The 27,831-nt window shown below is 39.2% G+C and overlaps 2 protein-coding genes across 3 annotated transcripts; both read right to left on the bottom strand.

Moving 5' to 3' along the window:
* Positions 1 to 524: 524 nt before the first annotated feature.
* LOC110165530 (C-C chemokine receptor type 3-like) lies at positions 525 to 4,907 on the bottom strand. 2 transcript variants are annotated; one of them, XM_055150947.1, is made up of 3 exons: positions 4,813 to 4,907; positions 1,830 to 2,055; positions 525 to 1,505 (listed from the first exon to the last, which is right to left on the bottom strand). In XM_055150947.1, exons 2-3 carry the CDS (start codon positions 2,006 to 2,008, stop codon positions 662 to 664), a joined length of 1,023 nt encoding a protein of 340 aa, XP_055006922.1. In that variant the 5' UTR covers positions 2,009 to 2,055; positions 4,813 to 4,907; the 3' UTR covers positions 525 to 661. The 2 variants fall into 2 exon arrangements, with proteins under 2 accessions (XP_055006922.1, XP_055006923.1); XM_055150948.1 differs by having other exon boundaries at positions 1,830 to 2,052; positions 4,813 to 4,898.
* Positions 4,908 to 5,320: 413 nt separating this feature from the next.
* On the bottom strand, positions 5,321 to 27,346 carry LOC110165529 (collagen alpha-1(XXI) chain-like). Its single transcript, XM_055151257.1, has 32 exons — positions 27,217 to 27,346; positions 21,791 to 21,899; positions 20,791 to 20,927; positions 20,599 to 20,718; positions 19,831 to 19,947; positions 19,575 to 19,761; positions 18,982 to 19,147; positions 18,648 to 18,864; positions 17,930 to 18,103; positions 16,717 to 16,794; positions 16,616 to 16,627; positions 16,315 to 16,404; positions 15,927 to 15,980; positions 15,796 to 15,849; positions 15,577 to 15,633; positions 15,454 to 15,507; positions 14,812 to 14,865; positions 14,672 to 14,725; positions 13,686 to 13,739; positions 12,652 to 12,696; positions 12,536 to 12,589; positions 12,364 to 12,417; positions 12,033 to 12,086; positions 11,778 to 11,849; positions 11,569 to 11,604; positions 11,170 to 11,214; positions 11,047 to 11,079; positions 10,728 to 10,883; positions 10,603 to 10,657; positions 10,147 to 10,341; positions 9,936 to 10,013; positions 5,321 to 8,817 (listed from the first exon to the last, which is right to left on the bottom strand). The coding sequence occupies exons 2-32, from the start codon at positions 21,891 to 21,893 to the stop codon at positions 8,630 to 8,632; spliced, it is 2,847 nt and encodes a 948-aa protein (XP_055007232.1). The 5' UTR covers positions 21,894 to 21,899; positions 27,217 to 27,346; the 3' UTR covers positions 5,321 to 8,629.
* Positions 27,347 to 27,831: the final 485 nt, after the last annotated feature.

The following is a 27,831-nucleotide window of genomic DNA, read 5'->3' as shown; positions in this document are numbered from 1 at the left end:
GACAGTACCTGTGACAACTAGGCCTATCATAGTTTTACATCTGACACTCAAGTAGCAGTGACGAGAAAAGTAGCTACAAAAATGTCAACAACACAAAATTCCATCCAGTAAACACAATTTATGTGCAAGGGAGGCTTTACCAGCATTTAACACAATAAAGGTGCTGTTATTTGTTTTTATTTGTCTAATTTTAACTATTGTGTCATTTAGACAACCAGAAGGTAAAAATTATAAACTTACACCAAAATGTAAGAACTAGAAAAACCTACGCAAGGTTTTTAGTAAAATCTTAAATATAATAATGGTTTAGTTCAATTAAATGAGTAGTCTACCCTGTCACATGAACTTCAACCCTGTCCGTGGGTTTCAGAGTTATAAAAATCTAGCTCTATCAATGAATAAATCAAAACAAAATGTTATAACCTTTAAGTGGGCAAAGGTCCTCAAATATCACAGAGAAACAGGAAGCTGAAAAGCATGAATAACTATGTGGAGGAGGAGAAACACCACCACTGACACAAATGTGTGTATATGTATGTAAATGATAATATTTAATGGTTTGTACATATACATGTCAGCCATCAATCAGTTCAGTACAGTTGTCTCCTACTGCTTTAATTTTATGAAAATAATCATGACAGACACTCTTCCAGACATATATCTACAGGCTATTGGGGGTGGATTTAGTGGACATGTTGGTTCTGCTCTGACTGATAGAAACATGTCTCCTCAGTCCTGGGAAACGTCTCACCACTAACATGAGGAAGTAGTTCTGGAACTTCTTCCCCACAAAGGTGTAGAAGATGGGACTGATGCAAAAATACAAATGGGCGAACTTCTGAGTGACCACCAGCACAGAGCGCCACTTTTCATACTCCTCAGGAGTGGAGGCACGTGCATGCATCAGCAGGGCTATATTAAAGGGGGTCCAGCAGGTGAAGAACAACAGCACTATGACAAATATGAGGCGCACTGTCTTAAACTTGGTGCCGATGTGAGAGGAGAGCACAGTGCAGGCGATGCGCATGTAGCAATAGATGATGAGGAGCAGGGGGAAGAGGAAGAAGAGCAGCAGCTGCATGTAGAAGCCCACCGCCTGCAGCACTGAGGTCTCCAGCTGTTTGTTCTCCTGACAGAAGACGATGTTGTCCAACTCCTGGATTATCAGATTCTGTAGAATCATGGGTTTAATACAGGCCAGGGCACTGACCAGCCACACAGCCCCACAGGAGACCAGAGCATAAGCCCTGCTCCTCAGCCTCCCTGAGCTGATTGAGTACACCACTGCCAAGTGTCTGTCGAACGTCATCAGGGCCAGGAAGAGCACAGAGCTGTTGAAGCCCAGGTAGTAGACGCTGCCCACCAGCTTACACATGAGCCTGCCGAAGGGCCAGTGTGACAGTAATATGTACACAGCCAGGAAGGGCAGACTGCTGATGAAGAGCAAAGAGGACAGCACCAGGTTCAGCAGCAGCAGGTTTGTCACTGTGGTGAGCCTCTCGAACCTGCACCAACACAATAAGCTTCAGTGAGCACAGACTACACTCTGTGCACAGCACTCTTGTACAGACAGCTGTGGGTATAATTAGAAACAGGATATGTCTAAGTCATGAACATACACACAAACCTCACACTATCCATAAACTATCATCCATTCTGATCTAAGTTTATAAAGAAATATGTGATTACAAATGTCTTTTTGTGGTAGTAAAGCACAACACAGTTACAGTAATATTTAAAAATTATATTCTTTACTCATATACAAGGAGGCTAATAGTAAGATGTGATAAAAAGCGCATATTTGGTTTATCAGAAGACATGTCTCTCACCGATGGATGATGATGAGCACCAGGATGTTGGTGCTGAGGCTAAAGGCAAACACCAGGGAGTAAAAGATGGCCGGTATATAGTAGCTTTGGTTCTCCTGCTTCTCCCAGTCGATGATACTGTCATTATAGTCAGGGTACATTTCGGTGCTTGCATTTGTTGATTCCATTGCAAAATCCATGGTTGTGTTGCTAGAGAGTTGGTGAAGGGATACTGTCCTCCTGTCTTCTGCACAGAGAGATGGTGACTCAAACTTTTCTTAGAATCAGTCAGAAAAGGAAGGAAGTATGTCTCAACATCACCCCTGCTATCTTTACATATGTTCCATTGATATGAAACATTTCATGTTTTTTTGTTTTTTGTTTTTTGTTTTTTTTGATTGGGACTTGTACTAAATATGTAACTTAGGTTTACATAAGTTAACCCATATTACACTATTTTCTGACCTATGTTATAATGTTGTTGTTGTTTTTTTTTTTTTTTTTATCAAAGCACACCTGGAGTTGTGTTTTGTTTCATTCACACATGTTTAACACACAAACCCTACATATTTAGTTCTTGTCTCAAACAGAAAACACTGTGTTCCACCTTATGATGTCATGTGTTAATACAGAAATAGTGTTTTTAAGATCCATACACCTAGAATCACTAGAATCATTTGGATGATTTCAGACCTGGAATTGCCAGTCTCTAATGAACAAACAGTAAAAGGTAGCTGGAAACTTGAAAACTATTGCTTCATGACATCACAAGGTGGAACAGAGCATTTTGAGCTTTGGAGATGTAGACAAACCAGTGGTGGGTACTCGCACCTGAGTCAGACTTGAATCCCTGTTTTGGGGACTTGAGACTTAACTTGTACTTGAGTCCTGTGACTTGAGAAGACTTGATGCTTCTTCTCATGAAAAAAAATGTTTTTAGAAAAGACTTTTCTCTTTCCATATGATACACATGGTGTTTAATTTAACAGGAACAAAATTAAACATATCTCTCTCACTTCCAGTTTGTTACTGAGAATCACTGAATCACTGATATTGTTTCTTCAGATGTCTTACAGCAGTAATAATAAGTCATTGTCAAAATAAATGACTAAATGCAGTGTTACAGCAACAGTTAAAAACCAGAGTAAACTACATCAGCTATAATTGTTTTCTCCATTTCAGTGCAGACTACATACCAAAATATGTGTTATTAAGCACTTGTAAATCTTCATTTGTTCTATTATTACTGCAATGATTTACACTATCATTAAAAAAAGAGCAATTCCTAGAACTCTTTAAGCTTCCTCTTCTCCAAAATATTGCATATAAATATACCATAACTTTTTTTTTAGTACACTTAAGTTTAAAAAGTATAAAAATCACAAAAATACAAGCTGTATTCGGTATTTCAGTTTAAAGACTTGAAATGGCTTGAAACTCAAAGCAGAGGACTTCTGCTGGACTTGCCTGTCTTTGACTTGAGACTTTTATTCATTCATTTAACAAACTAAGAGACTTCCTAAAAGCTTGGCATTACATTTTCGGGACTTCATCAGTGCTCCTAATCACCTGTGCTGCTAAGTCTTAAAACAGACAAAGACAAATCTTCATTTAGACCTAAAATTATGCCTTTATGTATCAGTATCATCACTTCTCCCAAACACACTTATGTCAAACAGTTGTGCAACAGTTTGCGTTAGTGGTTATTCTCATGAAAGGTTTAAGATCAGGTTTACACATTTTGGTTAGATCTGCCTGCAGGTGTAATTTTTTGACAAAAAAAAAACAATTATAAATTAAGCTATTAGTTAACTGTATTTCACGGATCACGAAAAATACTGTCATTGTCGCTGGAACTTTATTTTCTATAATTACACCTGCTGAGTATGAAATGAACTCTTAAAGAAAACAATACAGCACACAGCAGTTAGTTAGCTTTGATTCATGTGGAACACTAAGCACCGCCCTGGATGAAATGCAGAGAATTTAGGAAAACCAAACTAAATAAAGGTGTTGCAATTGTTTTGTGTTGGTCTAATCAGCTGTTGGCCCTTGTTAATATTCTGGTTGTGAGGTAACAGCACTCAAATTACTTCTACATACTTTATGTAACATTTGTTAAACAAGGGTTTGTATGTTAAACATGTGGATGAAACAAAACACAACTCCTGGTCTGTTTTTTATGACAATTGTAATATTATAGTCCTAATATAGACTTTGTAAAATCTTAAATATAATTATGTTAACAATATTTTAATGTAAGAGTACTCTAACCTATCATAAGCACTTTAAGTTCAACTGAAAATAAACTTTCAAGTCCTCTATGAATCTGTGTAGGAGTAAATACTTGCAAGTTGAACTTACAATGCAAATGAATGGAACATACAGTATTTAGCTAAAGAAAGCAAGTGTGCATTGCTAAAAAGTACACAATTCTAGCTTACTTTTTAGTAGCATTTCAAAGCTACTAAAACAATACAAAACTTGATTAATTTTGGACTAGAATATACTCAGTAACTTGTGCATTTTCAAATGTAACAAACTACAATTACAGGCTAGAATAGGCTAGAATTTTGCTTAATTACAAGTACAAGTAAAATGTACAACTATTCAACACATTGTCTAAATCACAGTAATGTAAATAGCTGAAACTGATTACCACCTCATTTATACTATTAATACTTTACAGAGAACAGAGATATCATGCTTGTTTTTTTTTTACTTGTATTTCTAATGGCGGAAACTTTAGGAGTGATCATGAGTGACACAATGCATTAGCAAACACTACCAAAAAGTTTCAAGATGGTCTGAAAACTCAAGAAAAAAAAAGTGTAATTTTATGTGATAGATACACAAATCAGCTCACCTATAAATAAAGTTGTAGTTTTTTGGTCAGATTTGGTTAAAATAAAGCACAGATTAAAATCTAATAAAGCCTCAGACAGAGCAAAACCTACAGACAGACATTAGCTGCAAAGTATCTATACGTTACTGTACACCATACTTTGGATTTCCTCTTGGTGACTTCCCAACGTGCTCAGGTCCTTCTCCCTCTGTCCATGCTTTGGTGCACACTCTAGTTGTACACACACTGACCCAGGACAGTGAGAGGGGAGGCTATTATCAGACTGACCAGAAAAACAGTCATGACTCCTCTCACAGATGGGAAAGTTGCCTCCCCCCTCCCACAGTTTTCTCTAAAATGCCAAAGCTTTTAAGTGCAATTGTGATCTCATTATAACAAGGAATAACATTTAAAAGAGTAAAGTAGTTTCTTCAGATTTTTAATAATAATGATAATAATGATAATAATAATAATAATAATAATAATAATAATAATAAGAAGAAGAAGAAGAAGAAGAAGAAGAAGAAGAAGAAGAAGAAAAATAAGAAGAAGAAGAAGAAGAAGAATGCATTAGTCTCATACAGCGCTTTTTCAGACGCTCAAAGTTGCTTTACAGTTTGGTGCATTATTCATTCCATAGCCAAAGGTGGTAAGCTACTGTTGTAAATTATATATCTTTCTTGAAGAATAACCAATTAATTCATTTGCGAAGCCCTGTGAGTTTTTGGAACAAAGAAAAAGGTTTATTATTCTTTGTTATAGCAGATATGGACAGGACCTAGGCCTGCCCTGGTCAGAGAACCACAGCCTCTCCAGTCTCGTCTCTCAGTGACCTCTCCCAAGTCTCCTACCCCATTGTCCCTCCAAGTCAGTATTTATATAGAAACACAAAGCTACATGCATATCAAAGCAGAGTGACTTCAGTTGCACAGACCTGCTGTGCTAATCAACTACACTTAACTTACACTTGAGGATAGGGAGTATAACAAAGGGCTTCCTGAGGGTGGAAACAGTTGTGTCTGCTAAGCCTTGACACATGTTAAGAACTGATCTGGTCTCAAGTAGAAATAACATTCATTTACACAATATACATTTCCATCACCCTCCCTTTTGATTATTCATTAATCATACTTTATAAACAGTCATTGTCACAAACAGAACATGCAGAGAAACGTTGTGGATCTAAACACAGTTCATGGAGTTGAAATGAGTTCCATTAGTTTGTTGAGTTCAAAAGTTGAAGGCAAATTCAACAGTTCAAGGAGGATTGTTGAGTTCAGTTCGTCCATATCCAATATGATTTGTACTCACAAGTTGAATGTCGCTTTAATTTGATGGTGGCACCGTTCAGCCTGTCCTCTGTCTGTTTGTCCTCCCTCTGACCACACATGGCTGTAGTCTCCCCATGCAACTTAGCCTCTCTGAGATTCAGCTCATTTCTGGAGTAGTCCTTTGACCCATGTGCCCATCTTCAGAGCTGTGGTTGGGCACGCGAGGAACAGGTTGACTTTTGAAAAGAAGTGAATGGCTGAACTTTCATGATGTTTTTCTCCAATGACAGTTTGAAACAGAAGGATGGAAAAAGAAGAATGATGCAGGTCTGCTTCTGCACAAGCATGTGTCCTTCTACACAGGAAGGTGCTTTCGGTTTGGCCCAGGTGGACCATTCATTGTGTTTTTGTCTTGAAGTGAGTTGTCAGTTTACCGGTCTTGTAGTTAATGCAAAACAGTCTCTAAATGATTTAAAACAAATGTTTTTAATATTCCCCCTTTGACACATTTGTATGTGTCAGTTTTGTTCTGAGCAGGCATCTGTGTTGGCTTTGTTGTCTTCTACTGTAAGAGAATGCTTTGGTTAAATTGCACTTCTGAAAGAAATTAGTTAAAAATTGTTAAAATTGTTAGTGGTTAGTTGTTAGTGTTGTTAGTGTGGGATTATTTCATAATGTTGAAGAAAAGGTGAGAAAATTATGCAGCATCCATGTCTCCTGTAACAAAAAAAGTATTAAAGAAATTCGCAGGTGCACAGTCGTCATGGACGGTCAAGACAGTCAAGTTTTTTGTGATAATTTTCTTGCTGACAGTTTTCTGACAGTGCACAATTTACAGCATACATTTTGACAGGTCCCAGGGCCACACAAACATACAGTTGACTGTACTTTACACTCACACTCAATTTTCTGCATCTAAATCAGAAAAATGTCCTGTTGCCACAGTTCAGAACAGACATAAATTTACATTTTTCTTTATACATTTTACATTTATAAAACATAATATCGCCATTCTTAAACCTGAAAGAGATGTACTTCTGCTTTGAATTGACTCTGTTTCATGAGAAAGTCTTAGCCTGCCTTTACACTCATCTACATGGGGAATCTCACCCTTTTGCCTTTTCTAGTCAGTAGTCAGTAACCATATATATGAGTGACTGTGACAAGTGACTGTTTGGTAGTTAGCTGTAGTGATTCTGTGTTTACTGTGGAGAATAAATTCAAGTTTCCCAATGCCTGATAATATGTAAAGCAAAGTGTGGTGATGCTTCTAGTTCTCATGTCAAAATACAAGAACAAGTAAATCAGAAAGAAAAAAAAATCAGTAGGCCTTAGGTTACTTCATACTGAAAGTTTTTAGTCTGTGGATTACAGTTTGGTTAAAGACAAAACAGTAGTCATCACTGTCATATGCAGGGGTGGTCCTAGAAATCACATTCAATTACACAAAGACAGATTGAGAGAATTTTTTCCACAATATACATTTCCATTACACTATTATTGTAGCCACAATTGCCCTGGGACAGACTGACAGAAGCAAGGCTGCCAATCTGCACCATCGGTCCTTCCAACCACCAACACTCACACTGACACCACTTTCACACTAGGAAATGTGAGTGGAGTGTCTTGCCTAAGGACACAACGACAACGAGTTATTTGCCACTGGCACCGCACTGTGGCACCTGATTTTCCCAGTAGTCTCCCATTCAAGTACTAACCAGACCCAGCCCTGCTTAGCTTCTGAGATCTGACAAGATGAGGCTTTGACAAGCAGGTTTGGCTGCATGCGGCTACAAAACAATGAATGTATATACCACATGTGTGTGGTGCATGTAGGCCATGGGTGGAAAAGATACTACGTGATCATCAATACATTTGAGGAAGTGGTACTATATGCAGTTAATAGCTTATCACTGCAACTCCTATTAGCAGGAGTGGAGAAACCTTTATTTTTTCTCTGTGGACAGCTCCATAAACAACAGTGATGCAAAATACAGATATTCAATCTTCAGATGCAGTTAAACTGTAAAAGGAAAATGGCTCCACCACAGCACTAAGTGATACACCTCCAATGGGCATGGCTGTACATGATCAACATTTATACTGGCTGAATGTTGGCAGGAGATATTCTATAGTTTGAGTTCTTAGTGGAGCAGGGGCTCTGACATACATTTGTCCATACATTATCTTCATCTCCAGAAGTCACTCACATGGACATGTGCTGTAGTAAAGTAATGTCCAATCACACGTGTGGTCACTACAGTAACAGATGCTCTTTGCGGGTTGTACATGATACATATGACTCCAATACAATCGCTGCCTCTCTCTGATCTGTGGGCCACTCCTCACTGTTCACCCACAGCTACATAAAACCCTGTTCAGCGGGTACAGACCAAGTACAGTCCTCATGTTCAGAGGAGGTTCTTGCTCTATCTGCCTCTCATGTGAGAGGGATACACTGAACATATCAAAACTCTAGTTACAGCAATCTCAGAAAGTATAAAATAAATATAAGTGAATGTAATCGGTTTAGTGTTTCCATGTGTGGCTCTCAGAAGATGGAAGTTTTAGAAGTAGGTATAGGCCTGGTGGTCCTTCAGGGCACTGGATGGTGCCTCACTGTAATGGTATAAATGCCTGGTGTGAGACTCCAGGACAGACTGCACAGGGTAGAGCAAGTATTCAGTCTGAAGTCACCCCTGGCTTCACTCACTGGGGCCCTTGCTGTAGTGGTCCCTGAGGTTGTAGTTCTGATAGCACATGGAGACATCACACACCCCTGGCAGACCAGGGCCCCCTCGTTTGCCAGGATAACCCGGGGGACCTGGCTTCCCTGGAGCACCTGGGACTCCTGGATGGCCGGTTCCATCAAAGCCTCGCAAACCTCGTGATCCTAGGATATACCAAACATAATCAAAGTCCATAGTGTTTATCCTGTAAGGCAGGGGTGCTCACACTTTTTTCAGCACTTACAAAATGACCAAGTCAAAATGATCTACCTAATACAAAGCCAAGCAAACTGCACTGCACTGAAACACTCTGTGCCCCTTTTTGGACCCTCACCCACAGTTTGAGAACCCCTTCTTTAAGAGAACTTCCTCTGGCACTTTACACAAAACTGTGAAAAAAGTGAAGGAAGATTTTTAAATCTGTTTTTAAAGTTCCAAACTGGAGTTGCATTCTTTTCTAGTTTTGCAGTGATATTTACCAGCCTCTGCACGTTTACCAAACCAACCGCACATCGTGACAAACACAGATGCATTTGTGCACTTTTGTTAGGCAAACTTCAGCCAAATGTTGCAGTATTTCTGTTCTGTAAGTCTGCTCTATGCTGTAGGCCTGCTTTGTGCCAACACTGTAGTACAAATTTAGACTCCTTTTTGCTTCACGTTTCATCTTGCTCTTCTAATCAGCGCGCACTGTGGAAGGGGCTTGTTTTCGCTGTACGCAGGAAGGAGCGAGAGTGTGAAAAGGCGAGGGGGGGGCGTGCTGACGTGAGGGAGATGGACAGATAGGATGTTTAGGAAGTTTAACCTGCCCTGTGATGCACGCCGGTACACGAGGGCACACGCTGTTGCAGACGAGTCGTGCATAGGGAGCATGTGTATTTGTGATGTGCCGTAGAATCTCAGCGGGTTTCAAATGAGCGCACAGGCTGCACTGAGACGCCCCACACGCTCCTGCACCCCGCTACAAGTTTATTGCCAACAGCAGCGGCCGTAATGAAATATGATCGCACTTGCTGAGTGAGAGACAAGACCCAGTCCAAACGCGAGTCCGGGAAGAGACATGGCGATCTACCCACAGGACCTTGGCGATCGACTGGTAGATCGTGATCGACGTATTAAGCACCCCTGCTCTAAGGTAGCAAATATAGGGAGTTTATTTTCATCCAATACAATCAGTTGAGCTATAGAACTACTTTCACATTACCAAAAGCATTTTTTTAATAATTGACAAAAATAAATAGTTTAGTTAGTTTTGGGTTACAGATGTTTCAGATGACTGTACCTGGCTGTCCAGGTTCTCCGGGGGGCCCTTGATGACCTTCTCCTTTACTGCCCTTCTGCCCTTTAGGTCCAGCATCGCCTGGGGACATATCACAGTGTTTCAATGTTTTAACAGTGTTACTAATAAGTTTCTCTGACTACTGCTGGTCCCTGTAGTGGATGTCTTATAGTAAATGAATGAAAGTAAACACTAGTCTATGAAACATTCATACCTTTAAGGCCTTGATCTCCCTGCCTGCCTGGAGGACCAGGATAACCTGTAACTCCATTTGTGCCAGGGTAGCCTGGAGGTCCTATAGAGCCTTTAGGTCCTGGTGCTCCACGATCACCAGGGGGTCCCTTCACACTCATACAAGGAGCACATCTAGTTGGAACACTGACAGACTGCAGTAGTACAGGCAACTGACCTGTAGTAAAAGAAACGGCTTTCAGAGTTAACGTTAAAATTAGTCAGTACTTCTATGAGATGTCCTTATTAGATGTAGCATGTGGATACCTAACATTGTAACTTTTGCCGCTAGCAAAGAGTTTTCAACAAACTGAACTTTTTAGTTGAAAAAACATTATTATTATTTATGAATTAAAAACTGTCAGGTTGCTTTATTGTGAAGCAGTATATTTATTAATACAGTCCTGTCCAGTGCCTGTTGCTGATATGGTGAACTCACTGCGCAGAGCCTGGGTGCAGAGCTTCAGAAGAAGGTCGTCTGATGGGGCTTTTCCCTAAGAACACCAACACTGTGACATATCTGTGTAACAGTGTGGTACATTCTCTTAAATGCAGAGGGCTCACCGGTTTGCCGGGGTATCCGGGTTGTCCAGGCTGTCCAGGCTGACCTGGGGGTCCATCTTGGCCTGGAAAACCTCTGGGACCTGCCACCCCTGAGTGGCCTGTGTCTCCTTTGGCTCCCACAGCTCCTGCAGGGCCCATATACCCAGGGAATCCTCTCTGAGGAGTACACAGTTAAGATGGAGGTACATTTCACTTGGTGTGCCACTAGTATCTACCAGTGGACCTCTGAACCTAGAGCATGCTTACAGCCCCGATAAGTATGGAGTAAGATGTGAGCAGTTTGTGATGGTGTCATATCAGTATTATAGAAAACACAAACCTCTCCTTTCCTTCCAATGGGTCCCACATCACCCTGACAAAGACAGAAGGATAACACACAAATAACCTACTCCTGACAGAGTTCAGTAAAATATAAAGCTAAAACTGATGTAACCACACTTACAGGCAAGCCAGGCTCTCCAGGATCTCCATCATGGCCTCTCTCTCCCTGAAAACACCAAGAGAAAAAACATGCAAATCTTTGTCTGATAAATGCATTTTAGAAAATTAATAAGAGGCTGTGTCGTGTCTACAGGAAACAACATGGTGCACTGAGTTTCTTTCTAATTGCTTTACCTGTATTTCCTTTTCTATTTTTATTTTTACTTTAGTATTTACAAATGTTCAATATCAAAAACTAAGTCAGCCCCTTGAGACACCTGTGGTAAAACATTGCACTATACATGATCATGAGACTGTACATGAGAAGACACATGAGGAAGACTGTATATGAGAGGACACAAGCAGGAGGCAGCACAGGCAGACAGTCAATACAACTGTTAATACAATAAAGAGGGCATACCTGTACACCTTTGCAGCCTGTTTCCCCAACATTTCCCTGCAAATGATAAAACCATACATTTAATATTCAACATTAATATCAAATGCAGTTACATTTAAACCCTAGTCTCTTGAGTTGCTGTCCTCCAGCTACTGAAACATATTTCAGTTTGTTCATCCCTCTCACTGTTTGACATAACTGTACTTCCATACATTGCCCCCTGTACTCACCTTATGACCTTTGATACCTGGGAGCCCCATTCTACCGGGTACACCTGGGGTACCTGGCTCTCCTGAACAACCCTGCAGATGGCACAATTTGCAAAACTTCAACATTTAAGAAAATGTGTTCACTAAGAGTCACGTGTATATAGGGCAGGTTTGGTATTGTGCCCCTAAACCCGTGCTTAGAATCACAGCACATAAGGGAAAGTCATTGTTATCTAATCTAACTGTAATCTAATTTGTAATGTGCCTTTGAGTTACCTTTTCTCCAGGTAGACCCAAAGCTCCAACTGCACCTGGATCTCCAGGTTTTCCCTGAACACCAGAAGAAAGATATCAATGTTACTCACAGACATTGATTTACTGATTTGGAGTGATATATGAGTGCTATTACAGTCTGCTTCCCCTCTAGGTGTTCCCCAAAGAGCAGTTTTAGCACCTTTTTTCAACATTTATTGTCTTCAATTAAAATCTGTTTTATAGAGCACACAGTTTATTTCCATTTCTTATGATGGATGATGTGAGAAGTAAGGCGTTTAGTCATCATATATGCCAAACCATTTTAAGTAACTTTGTGATACATATAACAAACCTTGGCTCCTTCAGGTCCAGCTTGTCCGGGTGGTCCTGGGGGACCCTGTGTTCCCTGTTGTAAGAGAAGGAAAAACCATGGAGCAGAACCAGACTTGGCTTCTCATTTAGAGAAAAAATAATATGGTTTATTTGTCACAAACACTAATTTAAGAATATGCAGAATTACAAACCATTGTGCCTTTAACACCAGCTGGCCCTGGAGGTCCAGAGTGGCCTTTGTCTCCCTGAGCAAAGTAAGAAATTGTGAGATACACAGCAAACACATAATTGTGCACAGTGAACGTACCTGAGGACCTAAAGGACCTGCTGCACCCACAGCTCCAGGCTCACCCTACAACACAACAGAGTTTGATTAGTTTTGTGCAGTTGTTTGGAGTGTGAAATCACTTTTATTTATTATGCATATGTATAAATGACTTTGTTTTTGGCATGAGTGTATGTGTTGGATTTTGAGCACAGCAGTGGCACAATTTCCACCTGTAACCTGTTATAATAGGTAATCAGTTATGTTGTTAACCTGAGCCTTGTGTCATGTTTTGGCTTCCATTTCCTGACACAGTTCTCAGCACTTATCAGACCATGGAGTGCCCAAAACAATGCACTGGGTGACCACTGTGGTTGAATTACTGACTGTATACAGACTGGGTGTGAACATAATGACTTGAGCAGTGTACAGAGGATGCACATAAACATGAAACCACTTCATTCAAGCGCTGCCAACCAGAGTCAGCAGTGTCGGGGAATGCTTCTTTACAAAGACCCTTTGTGTCTTATTCTTTAATACTGCCCTGTGCATTAACTCTGGAGACTGTTTATTATTAAATGCATTTGAACAGGGCCTTCCTGAACTGTGAGCAAATATAACAGCATTTTCTTGTCTTTATGACGTGGATGCATGGCCACTGTTGACATATGTAGCTATCCTACCCAGAAGCACAATTTATCAGCACAGGGTGCTGTATCATTTCATAAATAGTTTTTGGTCAGCTAAGACATGTTCTGTGCATCAGTTCATCAGCAAAAAAGGAACATGATGTTGTGCTGGCAAAAGCCTTCAAAAGTGCCAAAAGTGAAAGGCAGAATAAAGGTTCCAGTCACTCCCTAAACTCCAGATAACTCACTACTCATGCATGCATTCTTCTTTCAACTGTGGTCCACATAAACTCTTTATACTCTTAATAAAATTAATTAGTTGACTAATAAAAAATGGTGGACTAAAAAACAATGGGAGTGATCAGTCAACTAAAGGACTCCACCCCCTATATGTACTAGATTGCTTCTACCATTTTGGACTATCATTATGAGATGGAAAACATTTACCGGATCCCCCTGAAGTCCAGCCGGACCTATAGGTCCAGGGTCACCTTTCAGCCCCTGAGGAAAAATAATAATGTATTTCAGTGAGACTCATTGTAGTTTGTATTCTCATATCAAACAGTAAAAATGTGTTGATGCTGCTAGGTATAAATTGGGAGAAGTGACTCCCAAATGAATGTGGAGCACAAAATCAAGCATTTAGCATATATATATATATATATATATATATATATATATATATATATATATATATATATATATATATATATATATATATATATATATATATATATATATATATATATATATAGTATATGGCTAGTGGTATAAAAGATGATAATGATGTTAGCAGGTCGGTGGGGACAGACTGGGAGGAGCTGGCTAGGCCCTGTGCTTGTTGGCAGAGAGGAAACTCATTGGTTTTATTTGAAGTGTCTAGCCACACTGCACATACAGTAGAGTGTGGGTCTACCACAATGACAAGCCCTTAATTACACAGACAAGGCGGCTAAACCAGAGGACAATGAGCGACACAATGTCATATATTTCAGTGTGTCAAAAAGGTCAGTTTGATGTGGCTTCTTGTTCACCAATGAATGTCCAAGGATACGCTACTCCCAGACTTAGATAGACCTATACATTTTGTTTATTATTCGTCTAAGCAAGTCCCTAGTTTTAAAGAATTTTGTTCACTCACAATGGCAATGAAACTGTAATTTTGATTCTACACAAGAATACTACTGTATTCCCAACACATTTTTTGAGGTCAAATCTGAATTCTGTTACTGACTGGTCAACACAAAAGAATGTGGATCTAGTGTGATGACACAAAAAAAACACTATTGGGTCTGGGCTTGCATTTGAGTCATTTATCTACCGGGAAGAAATCTACTCAGGAACCCCAGTGGGTTTTGACAGTTGTTATCCATTGAACCAGCTCTCTTTTTTTTTTTTTTTTTTTAACTTTCTTTAGTTTGTCTGAGCCTTACCTTTTGTCCTGGGGACCCCACTTCTCCTCGTTTCCCCACAGGTCCAGGGTCTCCCTGTGCACACACACACACACAACATTTAAATAAATGAACAGTGACAATAAATGTGACACCAAAGTCAATTCTCAAATCAAGTTTACCATTGGTCCATGTTCTCCAGGTGGTCCTACTTCACCCCTTTCACCAGGAACCCCCTAAAACAAAGACAACAACAAACTTATTTATTATGGCTGAACTTTACCAGATCTAAACATTCACAAGCTGCACAGACTAGTTCAGACTAGGGATGTGCAAAAATATCAATATATCATATAATTATGGACTATAATATCGATATCATGGACTGCTGTATCGATATATCGCTAAGAGTATTTTTTGGTATTTTTTTACAAAATTATTTTGTATTGCTTAGAGGAAGGAAACTCATTTATGCAACACATTTGACATATTCACTGTTTTAATGAGTTAAATGGATATGTTTCATATTAACTTTCCACAAAATGTGGTTTAACAAAGACTATTACAGCTCACTGTATCGAGATATGTACCATATCATGACCTATGCATCAAGGTATGTATTGTATCGGCAACTTCTTATTGATACCCAGCCCAAGTTCAAACTGCATTCAGGCCTAATTTCTCTCAAGAGAATGAATGAAATAAACTCTGTTAGCTCCATACTAGTGTCTCTAACACAGACACAGCTAACCAAACAGTTCTAACATATAAACACACAATCTGAAGATAAAGCAGGCAAGCTAGTGCTATGTTATGATTATTACCTTTGGTCCACTGGGTCCGGGTTCTCCAGGCACACCTGGTTCCCCGGGGTCTCCCTGGAAACAAGCAGTTTCAATTTTGTAGCCAAAGTATAATATATCAATAATGTAATGTATTCATTCAACATACTTTGGGACCTTTGGACCAGTCTCTCCTTGTAGTCCTGGGGGTCCAGGTTCACCCTGTGCAGATCAGAAAAACATCTAAGTGGGGCTAGAGTGAGTTCAGCACTGAAACAGGAGAATATTATGACCATTATAAAATGAGCTATGTGCCCAGTGTTACTTGTTACTATGTGTTAACAGCAGTGTGCTTAATTCATTAAATGAAGAATATCCATGGACCTTGTTCCCAGGTGCTCCAGGAGGCCCAGGTGCTCCTACTTTTCCGTCTTTGCCCTGCACATGAAGCCACATGCCCATTTAGTTATCTTCTATGTAGAGTTTAATAAAGAAAGAGATGAAAGAGCACTTACAGGTTTCCCATCAGGGCCTGGGGGCCCCTCCCGACCCTTCTCCCCTCGAAAACCCTGCACACAAGACTGACAGTTACTAAACTCACATAAGCCAATCAGAAGCATGTGTTCACCTGATGGATATGATGCAGTAACATGGACCACCAAAGTGGAATGGTACATGTTTTGAAGATATATTTAGTTGAATCTAAAGCAGATAACATATGTGTCATGTCACCAAGAGGGTGTGGGATTAAGAGTGAGGTTAGTAAAATACAGATTTGCCAAATAGCCACATTTCCACATCAGATCCTGCCTGCTTTCCCTTTCATTCGTGGGTGTGGTCTGTCCCCTCTGCACCAAAATAACTAAATATAGGAGCACAGTGATAAGGAGCAGCTGTATGTACCATACGTCCTGGGGGCCCGCGTGGCCCAGGGGGGCCCAGCACACAGTTACAATCATCAGGCTCTTCTGGGGCCGTTCGGTTCAGAGGACACTGGGGACAGTGCATGTAGAGATGTCAAAGCACATGTTAATATATTGTTCACTTAAATGCAAAAATATCTTGAATTATTTCAAGCAGTTATTTCAATAATTATTTTAATACATTTAATGGATTACAAGAGCAAATCATAGATAAAAGTGTGGCGTTTGCATTTGCAAAAACTGGAGTGTGTGCACCATCTGTGCTGAAGTCTCATACTTACCCTCTCATCATCCTGTCCGGTGCAAAAGAGAGAAGACAAAGAGGAGGTTATGGGGCATCAGACACAGAGACCAGTGACTTCAAGAGAAACAGAAGCTTTACCACAGAATAGATCTCACAGGCCGTCTCCCTCTCACTGTGCTCAGGGTCACAGTACAGACGCAGCTTCTGGAGGTCCACCTGCACAACAACAACATTCTCTATGGGGATTTTTAATACTCCTGACACCGTTACTGTGCTCTGCTTCAGCACATAGAATTTGATAAGCTGTTTAATGCCCTCTGCTGGAAACCATGTGGAATTAAGAATTATGACAATAAAATGTGTAACCTGGCTATTCTTGGATTTCAGCTTCCTGTTATACTTTGAAGACTTCCCATTTTGAAGATATATGTTCAGAATTAGTCATCATTATGGTCTAAACCCATGGCTGTTCATGAGTTTCAGCTTCTTTTTGTTTCAGGTGACATTTTGACCATTCAAAAGATTTCAGTTGCTCATTGCTTTAGCACTGGCCTTAATTTTTCACCACCCTTAACCCCTTTGCCAGGAATTAGTTAGGAAATATATACACTTTAAAAAACTAAAATTATAAGAGCCAGTGAAGGTCTAAGCTCTTTCAAATCATGCAACTTTATGTCACCATGTTAAAAAAAACTTTTCTAGACCAGCATTAGAAAAATACAGCATGGTTAAAAAACCTGAGGAATTAATTCTGAGAATGTACACTTTGTGCAACATTGTATTTAGACATTAACGGGCCTATATTACTCAAAATTGACTCTCGTGTGCTTTAAACCATGTTAGAATGTTATTACCTCATCAAAAACTTACCTGAAGTTTTGGTTAATTTATGTATGTTTGAGTAACCCTGCATTATTAGTCTGTCTACATCTTCAAAGCTCAAAATCCTCTGTTCTACCTTGTGGTGTCATGAGGCAGAAGTTTGTTTAGTAGAGATTGGCAATTTCAGGTCTGAAATAATCCTAATGATTTTAGTGGACACAGTGGAGCACATCTTGTACTACCACATGATGTCACAAGGTGGAACCAAGGTATAAGTCAGTCTAAATATGTGAGATTTGTGTGTGAAACAATTCTGGGTATGTTTTTGATGAGGATACAACATTATAACATAGATTTTAAAAAAAGCGCAATATAGCCCATTTCTAAAATACCATTTAAACTAAAACATTATGGATCTGAACTATATTAAACCTTTCTACTTTTATGTTATCTCACCATGGATTTCATTTCAGAAAACCATTATGTTTTCAACTTATTGTAGTCCCCTGAGACCATCAAGACTCCTTACTGGGACAGTGACGTCCGTGCGGCTCTTCTTGGCGACCTGCGTGTGTCCGTTGATGAAGATGGGCTCCACTGGCTGCAGCTGGGCCTCCTGAATGAGGCGGTCATCCAGGAAAGCACTGACCTGCCTGGGCCTGACCAGTATTTTCAGCTGGTGCCACTTTCCATCAAACAGGGCCTGGCAGGGAGAACAATGTAATATAAGCATTGATTAAGTCGATGAAGATACCAGGTTGCCAAATGCAGCTGATGTCATTAACATTCCCTGTGAGTGTGATTATATATATAATAAAATAGTTAGTTAGAATAATAACAGCTCAGCTCTTGTGCTGTTAATCAAATCCGTCTCAAATAAAATTACAGTCACAAGCTAACTAGCATTAGCCAACAGTTTTTCAGTTAGTCACTCTAGCCTTTTTTGTTGAAAATCAAACACCTAAACAGAACCATTAAGGTTTATAATGATCACAGGCACCTGAAAATGTGTTGTCTGAATCCATTCTGTAATTTTTTTTCTTGAGTTTTGAGACTAATTTGAAACTTTTTTGGCTGTCTTTAGTGTGGTAATTGCTGAACATTCCACCAAAGACATATATGCATTACACCCCCAACGTGATGTCTCTGCAAAGAATATACTACACGGTACTACACAATGCGAGTAATATGAACAATTCCATTGTAAATATGTAAAGTTGTCTGAAAAAAGCATCATAACATCATACCTGGAAACCTGTTAACTGGACCCTCTGCTCCCTGTCTGTGACACTTGTGGTGGTAAAGGTGACTGTCTTGTTCTGGCCGCTCAGCGTCACAGCTACTTGGACCTCCTTGCTCTTGGACAGCACCCTCCACAGGTCAAAGGTCAACTTGAAGCCACTCTTCAGGCGCATGGTGGCCACAAACACATAGGACGGAGGCAGGCCCTCAGGAAAGATTTCCCTGGAAAATAAATTGATAAAGATAAGATAAACAGAAAGAAAAAAAAGAAAGAAAAGAAAAAGAAAGAATTTTTTTTTTTTTTCCTTCTACAAAACAGCATGGTCATAAATAAAATACCTTGTGTGCTCTGTGATGTCAGCACCTGCACTCAGGGAATAAGCAGACACGGTGGACAGAGATCCCGGGATGCTTTTGGCTTTCAGTGGAATGTTCATGCCCAGCAGCAGCTCAAAGCCTTTCTCATCACGAGATGGTACAGGAATACGAGTAGGACACACAGACTCTAAAAATAATTGAGCATAAAAACTGACCCTGTTACATTCTCACTTGACTCCACTAGATGCTATCTATGTTACTGCTGTCTGGCAGGAAACGAAGGACAGAGAGCACAAGGGAGCCTGAACAAAGGTCATGTGAGGAGAGATGGGAACAGATTTCACATTTGCCATCTACAAGGTAAAAAATAACTTGTGGATGGTAACATTTCAATATGTTCAGTTAAGTTTTTAAGTGGGGGTTCGAAATGTTCCTTTTTTCAGGTAAATGTTGTTTTGCCTGGAATGTTCCACAAAATGGCATAAAACATTCTAAGGAAAGATTAACATTTTCATGAGACAACCAAGTGACAAACCCACCACCAGAAAACATACTGCTCTTTTAAAATCCAAAGTAACATATATAAGTATAATAAACTGAAGAGTGTAGAAGACCTTCACAGAGGCGCTGCTGCATGGCCTCCCTGATGCGCTCGATGTTGGTGTAGTCTTGGGCGTACAGGACGTAGGTGCTCGATGGCTTGTTGGCAATAGTGACCAGTTCTGATGTGGTGATTTCAGATCCTACCCCCACTGCAAACACGGTGATGCCTTGTGCACGAGCTTCCTCACTGGCATCCACCTATAAAACAATGGCTGTTAGACAAAAGCACAAGAACCTGAAGAGAGCATGGAGATCTGACATACGCACCACATCATCCTGGGACTTTCCATCTGTCACGACCACAGTGATGCGGTTCTTCACTGTGCTGCCTCTGTGGGATGAGCCGAAAACATGGTCCACTGCAAACTTGATGGCTCTACCTGTCTGTATGTAGAACAGAGTACAGCATTTCAAACACTGCTCTTTTTACAAAATACCACTGTCATCTGTGTATGCAATCATTTTAACAATCCACAGTTGTCTCACAGTTGCAAGAGCACTGCATCGTCTGTTCTCATTGTCCGAGCCGAGACAATATGTGCACTGCAGTTTAAATCTACTTAATTCAGCTGTAAACCATGTGTGTAATCAAGTGTTATATAAAAGACTGGTCGAAAATGCTTCTAAAAACTCATTTGAGAAGGCCTTGTATTTTCAGTATTTACTTTATACGTTTTCCTTAATTATAAACTGGGCAACACCGCAGTAGATTTACTTATAAATGAGTATACAAATAACTCTTTTACACATTTTTAAGGTCCTATATTACACTAAATAGATTCTTGGAGTTTTGAGTTTTTGTTTTAATGTTTCTTTATCAAAAACATACCAGAGTTGAGCTTTGTTTAATTCACACATTTGAGTAAACCTGGTTTATTAGTGTGTCTACATCTCAAAAGCTCAAAATGCTCTTTTCCACATTGTGACATCATGAAGTAGTAGTTTTCAGGTTAACTTTTACCTTCAGTTCTGTAGAGATTGGCACTCCTACACAAGTGCACTAGCAAATATCAATGTATTAGGAGTGGGTCTTACCTGAGTGTTTCCTCCCATGTAATCTACGCTACTAATGGCTTGGATGAGTTCTGCTGCCCCCTGGTGTCTCCCCAGAGAGAACTCCAGTCGTGGTGTGTCACTGTACTGCACGACGGCCACCTACACAACACATAGCAACAAGTTCATACACTCAGGTGCTTGAGAATAGTATGTGAGTAGTAACTGTAGTACCTGTGTGTACTGAGGGCTGATGTCAAAATTACTGGTGATGTTGACGAGCCACTGTTTCGCTATTTCAAAGTCATCTGGGCCAACGCTCCAGGAGCCATCCACAATATAGACCAGGTCATTCTGAGCAGTGCTGCAGCCTTTACACAGTGACATAATATTCAACTGTATTCTAGTAATTTAAATGGGCTGAATCTTTTTCTTTCTTTCTTTTTTTTTCAAGTAATAAAGTAAAACATTTTTGGCCCATTACAGATCTTAACAGATCTTAGTGGCTCTTAGCGTCAAAATTAAAGCAGACATGTTAAGCAAAATCAACTTTTTAGAGCTTTTAATCACGTTATAGTTGTTTCCCCTTAACATTTACTTGCCTGATTTGTCATTCTGGAACAAATTTGGTACAAAAATCAGCAATTTGTGGGCTTGATGTACAGCTGTCCATACAGTATGCAGTGCTTTATGGCCACATTAGCTCCCATTGGACCCCATAACATGGAAACCAGTGGAGTTTCTTTTAAGTTGTTTAGATAAATATTGCGATTCAAAATGTGCAAATTGTAACATAATGATCCACGGGCGTCATAGATTATAACTATATAGCAGACATAAACACAATATGTCTTCTTTAAAACTACTGTGTGCTGTCTGCATCTAATTATAAAGCCTTTTATCATCTGCTAACCAGGAAGTAAGGCTGGTGTTCTGTGAACATGCTGTTGTTAGCATTACCGTGACAGCAAAACTCCACTCTGACTGCTGAAAATTGTGAAAACCACTTATAAACCCACTGCGGTGAATAATTAAGATGCAAGGAATGCATTGAGAAAGTTAGGGAAAACTTTGGACCGCAGCAAATTGTTTAAAATTAACTAGTTCTGTTTTGTACATTTTTATGACAGTAGAAATCAAGTACAGAGCCTTTATTAGGATGTGTAATGCCGTTGGTGTGTGAATGGTGTCCACAAGTGATGCGATGGAGGTTCAGTGAGCAGTAAAGTCTTACCAGCTCGTACACTGTCCTTGTCCTCAACTGCAGAGCACAGGAGCAGCATAGCACTCCACAGGGCCCACACAAACATGGCTCCTGACATCTCCTTCAAAATCATGGAATCCTGAAGACACGGGACAGTTCACTTAATTACAGGTGTTATTATTTTTTATTACCTCAAGCAAGATTTTTGCTATATTTGTGAGTTCACAAACTTATGAGAATGCATCTTGAGGGGCTCCTGATGTACAGTCAGTTGGCCTGGTGGACCAATCACAGAGCAGCATTGAGGTTGAACATTGAACAAATCAATACAACATATTTTAGAGCCAATACAGACTGTTTAGGTAGTGAAAAACATGCAGAAGGTAAATGCTTTGTGAATTTGTGGACAGGGAAAAAGTCTGTCTTTTCCTCTCAAAAGGATGTATCAAAAGTTAGATTCTTGTTCCATTGTTGTGACACTTTGACCATCACATTTACCTGAGTAAAGACTAATGGGGATCCAATAAATAAATAAATAAATAAATAAATAAATAAATAAAAATAAACATTCAATGTGTAGAAGTCAGTTCTTAGTGTCATGTATATCAATCTGGTGTGAGACAGGTTACACTTTCTTGCCAAATTGAAGAACATTCCTGGCAACAAAAAACATTTCCATAGACAGTTGACTCCAATAATGTATTTATATAATTTATCATTGTAGCTGAATTACATAGTGCATCTTTAATGTACCTTTAATGTACAAAACTCATCTTTTTTCTTCGTAAAGTGACATGTAAACACAAACTAAAAATAAATCTAAACTAAAAGATAAAAAAAAAATTATAATAATATTATAAAACTTCATGGTCATGTTTCACTATAGTAGATTTCTTTATATAAAAATAGCTTGGAGGGTGAATTTTTTGTGAGGTCATTGGAGAAAACCTTTATAGTTTTTATAGGCACAGTCATCATTCAATCCATCCAGTCTGAGTATGTCATTGTCTTTTAGATCACGCCTCCACAAAACAGACAAAAGTGGCATTCACATAAGCTCAGAGCAGGTTCATTTAGGTTTACTAGCACTGTCGTCTTCTGGCATTGCAATGCTTATGGCTAGAGGTGGTTGGATGAGGGGGTTTTTTGTATTGTCAGTTTCTTTTCAAATTTCAATTGTGTTTTGAAATTTGAAAATTCCATGCACCCTGCATCTCCCAGACACCCTGCCAGTAACACCAAGATGTTTTTTTTACCACTTTCTTCATCCCAAACATACCTGGAGTTGTGTTCTGTTTCATTCATACATGTTTAACACACAAACCCTGCATATTTAGGCTGAGTTCTAATTCCCTCAAATTGAAACCACTCTGTTCCACCTTGTGATGTCATGTGGTAATAGAAGAAACTCTCCATACACGTCCACTAAAATAATTTAGTTAATTTCATCCCTGGGATTTGCAGATCTTTACTGAATATAAGGTAAAAGTTGACTTAATGACATCACAAGATGGCACAGAGGATTTTGAACTTTGGAGACTAATAATAAAGTGTCACTCAGACATGTGTGAATGAAACAAAACACAACTCCTGTTACGTTTTTGATGAGGTACCAACATTATAACATGATTTACAGGTCACAAGAGTCAATTTTGCATAATATAGGGACTTTTTAACCCGTCTCTCACTATTGCATGTTACCGTTGTGTCTTTGAGCATCACACCTTTCCTGCAGGGTTGGAGTATGTCACTAGATCTAACTGTTATAAAATTGTGCTTGAGAACTTTGGAGTGTTAGAAATTTACAACCATTTTGAGAGAAAGTCCAAGCGTGCGTACTGTCTTTGTGAAAACTCCAAACCATGGCACATGCTTGGGCGTCGCAGCTGTCCATAAAGCGGGCCATAAAAGCTGTCTGCTGCTGTTATGTGGACTTGGCATAAACATGAGATTTGATTTTCTTGTGAAATCCAGGCTAACCAGCACTCTTTATAAGCACCATGTTTTCTTGGTGGTTTGGTTCATTGTGCAGAGCAAACATGGTCAGAGTAACCACAGAGCCAGATAAAACAACAGGCTTCTTCAGAAAAGGCATATCAGAACTACCTAACAGGGGCCTGGACAGATTAGCGCCTGGACTTCAGACACTCTAGTGAGGGCGATGAACATGTTTAGTACTGTGGATGTCAGCAGGAGGAGACCGGTAGCTTATGTGTGGTACCAGTTTAAAACGCAGATGTTAGACTCCTCATTAAACATTCTATATTATGCAAAATTGACTCTTGTGAGATTTACACCATTATAATGTTGTTACCTCATCAAGAATATATATGGAGCTGTGTTTTTTTCATTCAAACATGTTTAAGTAACCCTGCATTATTAGTCTGTCTACATCTCCAAAGCTCAAAATGCTCTGCTCCACCTTGTGATGCCATGAAGTGTTAGTTATCAGCCAACTTTTATCTTTACTTCAGTAGAGATCTGTAATTTCAAGGCTGAATGATTCTGGTGAAGGTGTATGGGGTTTAAAAACACAGTGGAGCACCTCCTGTAGCACATGGCATCACAATGTGGAACAGCGTGTTTTCAGGTTGAGAGAAGAACAGCTTAAATATGTAGGGTTTGTGTGTTAAACATGTGTGAATGAAACAAAACACAACTCCAGATATGTTCTTGATAAGGAAACAACATTATAACATAGATTAGAAAATAACATAAAATGCATATAACAGTTTTTCATGTTTTTTTTGTTTTTTTTTATCTGTATCTGTTTTATCAGTATCTGTTGTAAATTATTATTTTAGCAGCTTTCTGATGAGAAGAAGGGCCTTAAAAATACAGAAAGTTGTGAGAAAGTGAGTTCTAAAACAGAATCCTGGTGCCCATGTCTAACCAGGAAGAAAAATTACATTGCCAAAGAACAAAAAAAACGGAAAAGACTAGGTAACATTTTTTTAATTCAAAACTTACATATAATGATGTTAACTATGCTTTAGTGAAATTAGTAGTCTATCCTGTAATGTGATTTTAAAATGAAGATCAAATTATGATATTATATAATATATAGATATATAATATTTACTATGATAAATATGAATCACAAATACTCTCCTCCAAACGTCAGTACTTTCCCTGGGGTCATCTATCTGCTCAGACCACCCCAAGCTGCTCTGAAGGACCAAATATACAACAGATTGTCTCTTCAGAGTCAATAAACTCAGTGGTTTATAGAACAATTTTGGTAACCAGAACAAAAAGATATCCAAAACTCTGGTCCACCAAATCATGTGTAAAGGCTTTTTATAGATGTTTGGTGATTTATTTTTCTTTTGTTTCTGGCTACAGGACCCTCTGGTTTTGGTCACACACCTCTTAGAGACCATCTTCTGACTAATGAAAGACTGTGATATAACTGCAGGATGAGATGGTCTGTTCTTATGTGTTCGGGAGTAGCAGGGTGTTGTGGTCCACTTGAGACATCCAAGCAACAAGAGAACAAGAGCAGTGAGGATAGCCCTCCTTTTTGAAACTTTCAATTCTACTGTTCTACTGAACTCGAGAACTTACTCAGAGCTACATTTTGTTTGATGCCTTCAAATGCTAAATCTGATACTTGCAGTGGCCCCAGATATGTTAGTAGTTCTCAAACATATTATTCAATCAGAAAATAGAACAAGAGTCTCTCATTTCAGTTCTTAGTTACAATGCTGAAATCCAGTTGGTTTTAAACTCAAACATGATTTGAATGGTCTTCATCTAAACCCCAGGACCTGCAATCAATGATGAGTCAGTGCTAGTGCAGCCTCTGCAGCTCAGTGAGGGAATTCTGTACGTTTTGAGCTTTCACATGAGGCCTGTCATGTCCATATACTGAGAAAGAGAAAAAATTTTATTGATACTTTGTAATGACATCAATCAGCACAATGCACCAACTAACAAACAATGTCAAGAAAGTTAGAAAAGACAGTCTGAAGTATAGTCTCAAGAAAAATACTTGAGACGTGTTTAAGAGCACAAATCATGTCACCTGTTCTAAGCCAGTTCTTTATAGTTAGATTGTGTAAGGCAACCCACCTCCTAAACAGAGTCAGTGGATCTATATAGATTTTAGATCAGTATAGCAGTTTACAATGAACAAAACAGAAGAAATATATTGTTGTCTATAAATAGAACATGGAATTGTTCTTTGGAAACTCGCATCTCTTCACAAACAAGAGAGATAAGAGACAATTGCGGAGCGCCTGTCCCTTCCAAACCCAGGTGCACTTAGCGGTTGTGGGTGATGTGCATCCTTTCATCGGAGAGCATCACACTAATGAGCAGAGGCCAGCCACAATCACAGCTCTGTGGTTACTCCATCGCCCTCCTCCGGCCCTGGCCCACACTGCATTCCATGTGTGCAGATGTTGAAACCAATGTCACCACTTCATAAAACCTATGCTCTTTCAAGTCCTTTCAGATTTCCCACTTATTTGTTTTTACTGTAGTAATACAAGTAGCTCCTACAGTCAAACAGGATCACATCTGTTGCGTCCTTTGGCAAGACACTTAACCTACTTACTCTACTTAACAAATCAAGATGCAAGGTGTAGTATGACTTGTTAATGGACAGGAACAAAAAATAATGGGATTGCTCATCACTACTCCAATGACACAGTCACAAATAAATGTATTTTGGAAAGCTGCATGAAGTTTCTTGCTCAAGAGCACAACAGCAGTTCTGTAAGTAACTGTTTTCAACAAACATTTGTCACACAATGGTCACATCTGTCATACTATATAACACCAGCTGCCCTATGTAACACCTATATACTATACTATACTATACTATACTATACTATACTATACTATACTATACTATACTATACTATACTATACTGTACTGTACTGTACTGTACTGTCCTACACTATACTATATAATCCTATACTGTATTGTACTGTACAGTACTACACTACACTATACTATACTATACTATACTATACTGTACTATACTGTAATGTACTGTACTGTACTGTACTATACTATATTATACTATACTATACTATACTATACTATATGTACTAGGAATACTCCTGTCCCACCCAATTGTATTTTTTCCACTATAGTTGCACCTGTCATACTATGATCACACCTGTCATACTATGGTCACACCTGCTCAATTATTACACCTGTCCTTCCTATTACACCTGTCTTACCCCATTGCACCTGTCTCATGGTCAACTCTGTCTTATTCTCTGGGTCACATATAATTCCAATTTCCACTCATTCTTTCCATCACATTCACCGGTCATATATGTACCATGCATCACATTAGTCAGTCTGATACCACCTGTCAAAACCACCACATCATGCATCCTGATAACACCTGTCCTGCCCATCACACCTGTCTCACCTCTCCTATCTGCACATTACACAAGACATACATGCAGGATAATGTAAAGAGTCTGATTCTTACCTCATGTGCCCTGCAGGCTCTGACAGAACCAAGTGAGATTCCGCACCAGTCATCAGTACAACTACTGTGCAGAGGGAGGGACTAGTGGGAGTGGTCCCCCTGCCCACACACTCAACACAGTACCCTATATATGTGCTATAGACAGTACTGCAAAAAAGACATAAATACAGAAGTGAGTGTCATGGTTAGAAAAGACACCCCATCCTTACACTAAAATCCTACCTGCTTTATGTTGCCATATTTTTCATTAGCCATTTTTTTTACACATTTTTCTGACATCACAAAAAAGAAAATAGCTAGAATTTCAATCGAAATATTAGATTGAACAGCATTTGATAATTGATAATCATGATTACATAAAGATTCTAGCTCATTTTAATTACAGATTAAAGATCTAAATTGGGTCATACAATTGATCTTCAAGCCCAGTAGTGGATCCTCTCAGCCATCATATAGCCTGAATAAACCTCAGCTATATGACATTTTGCTTTTAATTTGTATTATCTATAGGATCCCCTTGAAAACGTTATGATAGGTTCCACCTGCTTTGCATGAAGAGCACCTTTTGTGATAAATAACAGACAAAGTAACAACCAGAGGTAGCAGCCAAGCAGT

This window comes from Boleophthalmus pectinirostris, unplaced genomic scaffold (assembly GCF_026225935.1).
Source record: "Boleophthalmus pectinirostris isolate CB_2022bp ecotype Guang Dong unplaced genomic scaffold, ASM2622593v1 HiC_scaffold_15, whole genome shotgun sequence".
NCBI lineage: Eukaryota > Metazoa > Chordata > Actinopteri > Gobiiformes > Gobiidae > Boleophthalmus > Boleophthalmus pectinirostris.
Note: the sequence above shows the minus strand (reverse complement) of the source record. Positions and strands in the feature narration are given on the sequence as shown.

Excerpts from the sequence above, each read along its gene's own strand:
- LOC110165530 (XM_055150947.1), bottom strand. The coding sequence starts at position 2,008 with ATGGATTTTGCAATGGAATCAACAAATGCAAGCACCGAAATGTACCCT. Across the intron at positions 1,506-1,829 it reads GTGCTCATCATCATCCATCG|GTTCGAGAGGCTCACCACAG; the intron begins GTGAGAGACATG and ends GTGTTGGTGCAG.
- LOC110165529 (XM_055151257.1), bottom strand. The coding sequence starts at position 21,893 with ATGATTTTGAAGGAGATGTCAGGAGCCATGTTTGTGTGGGCCCTGTGG. Across the intron at positions 18,865-18,981 it reads GACATCACAGAGCACACAAG|GGAAATCTTTCCTGAGGGCC; the intron begins GTATTTTATTTA and ends TTTATTTTCCAG. Across the intron at positions 12,590-12,651 it reads CAGGTCCTTTAGGTCCTCAG|GGAGACAAAGGCCACTCTGG; the intron begins GTACGTTCACTG and ends TACTTTGCTCAG.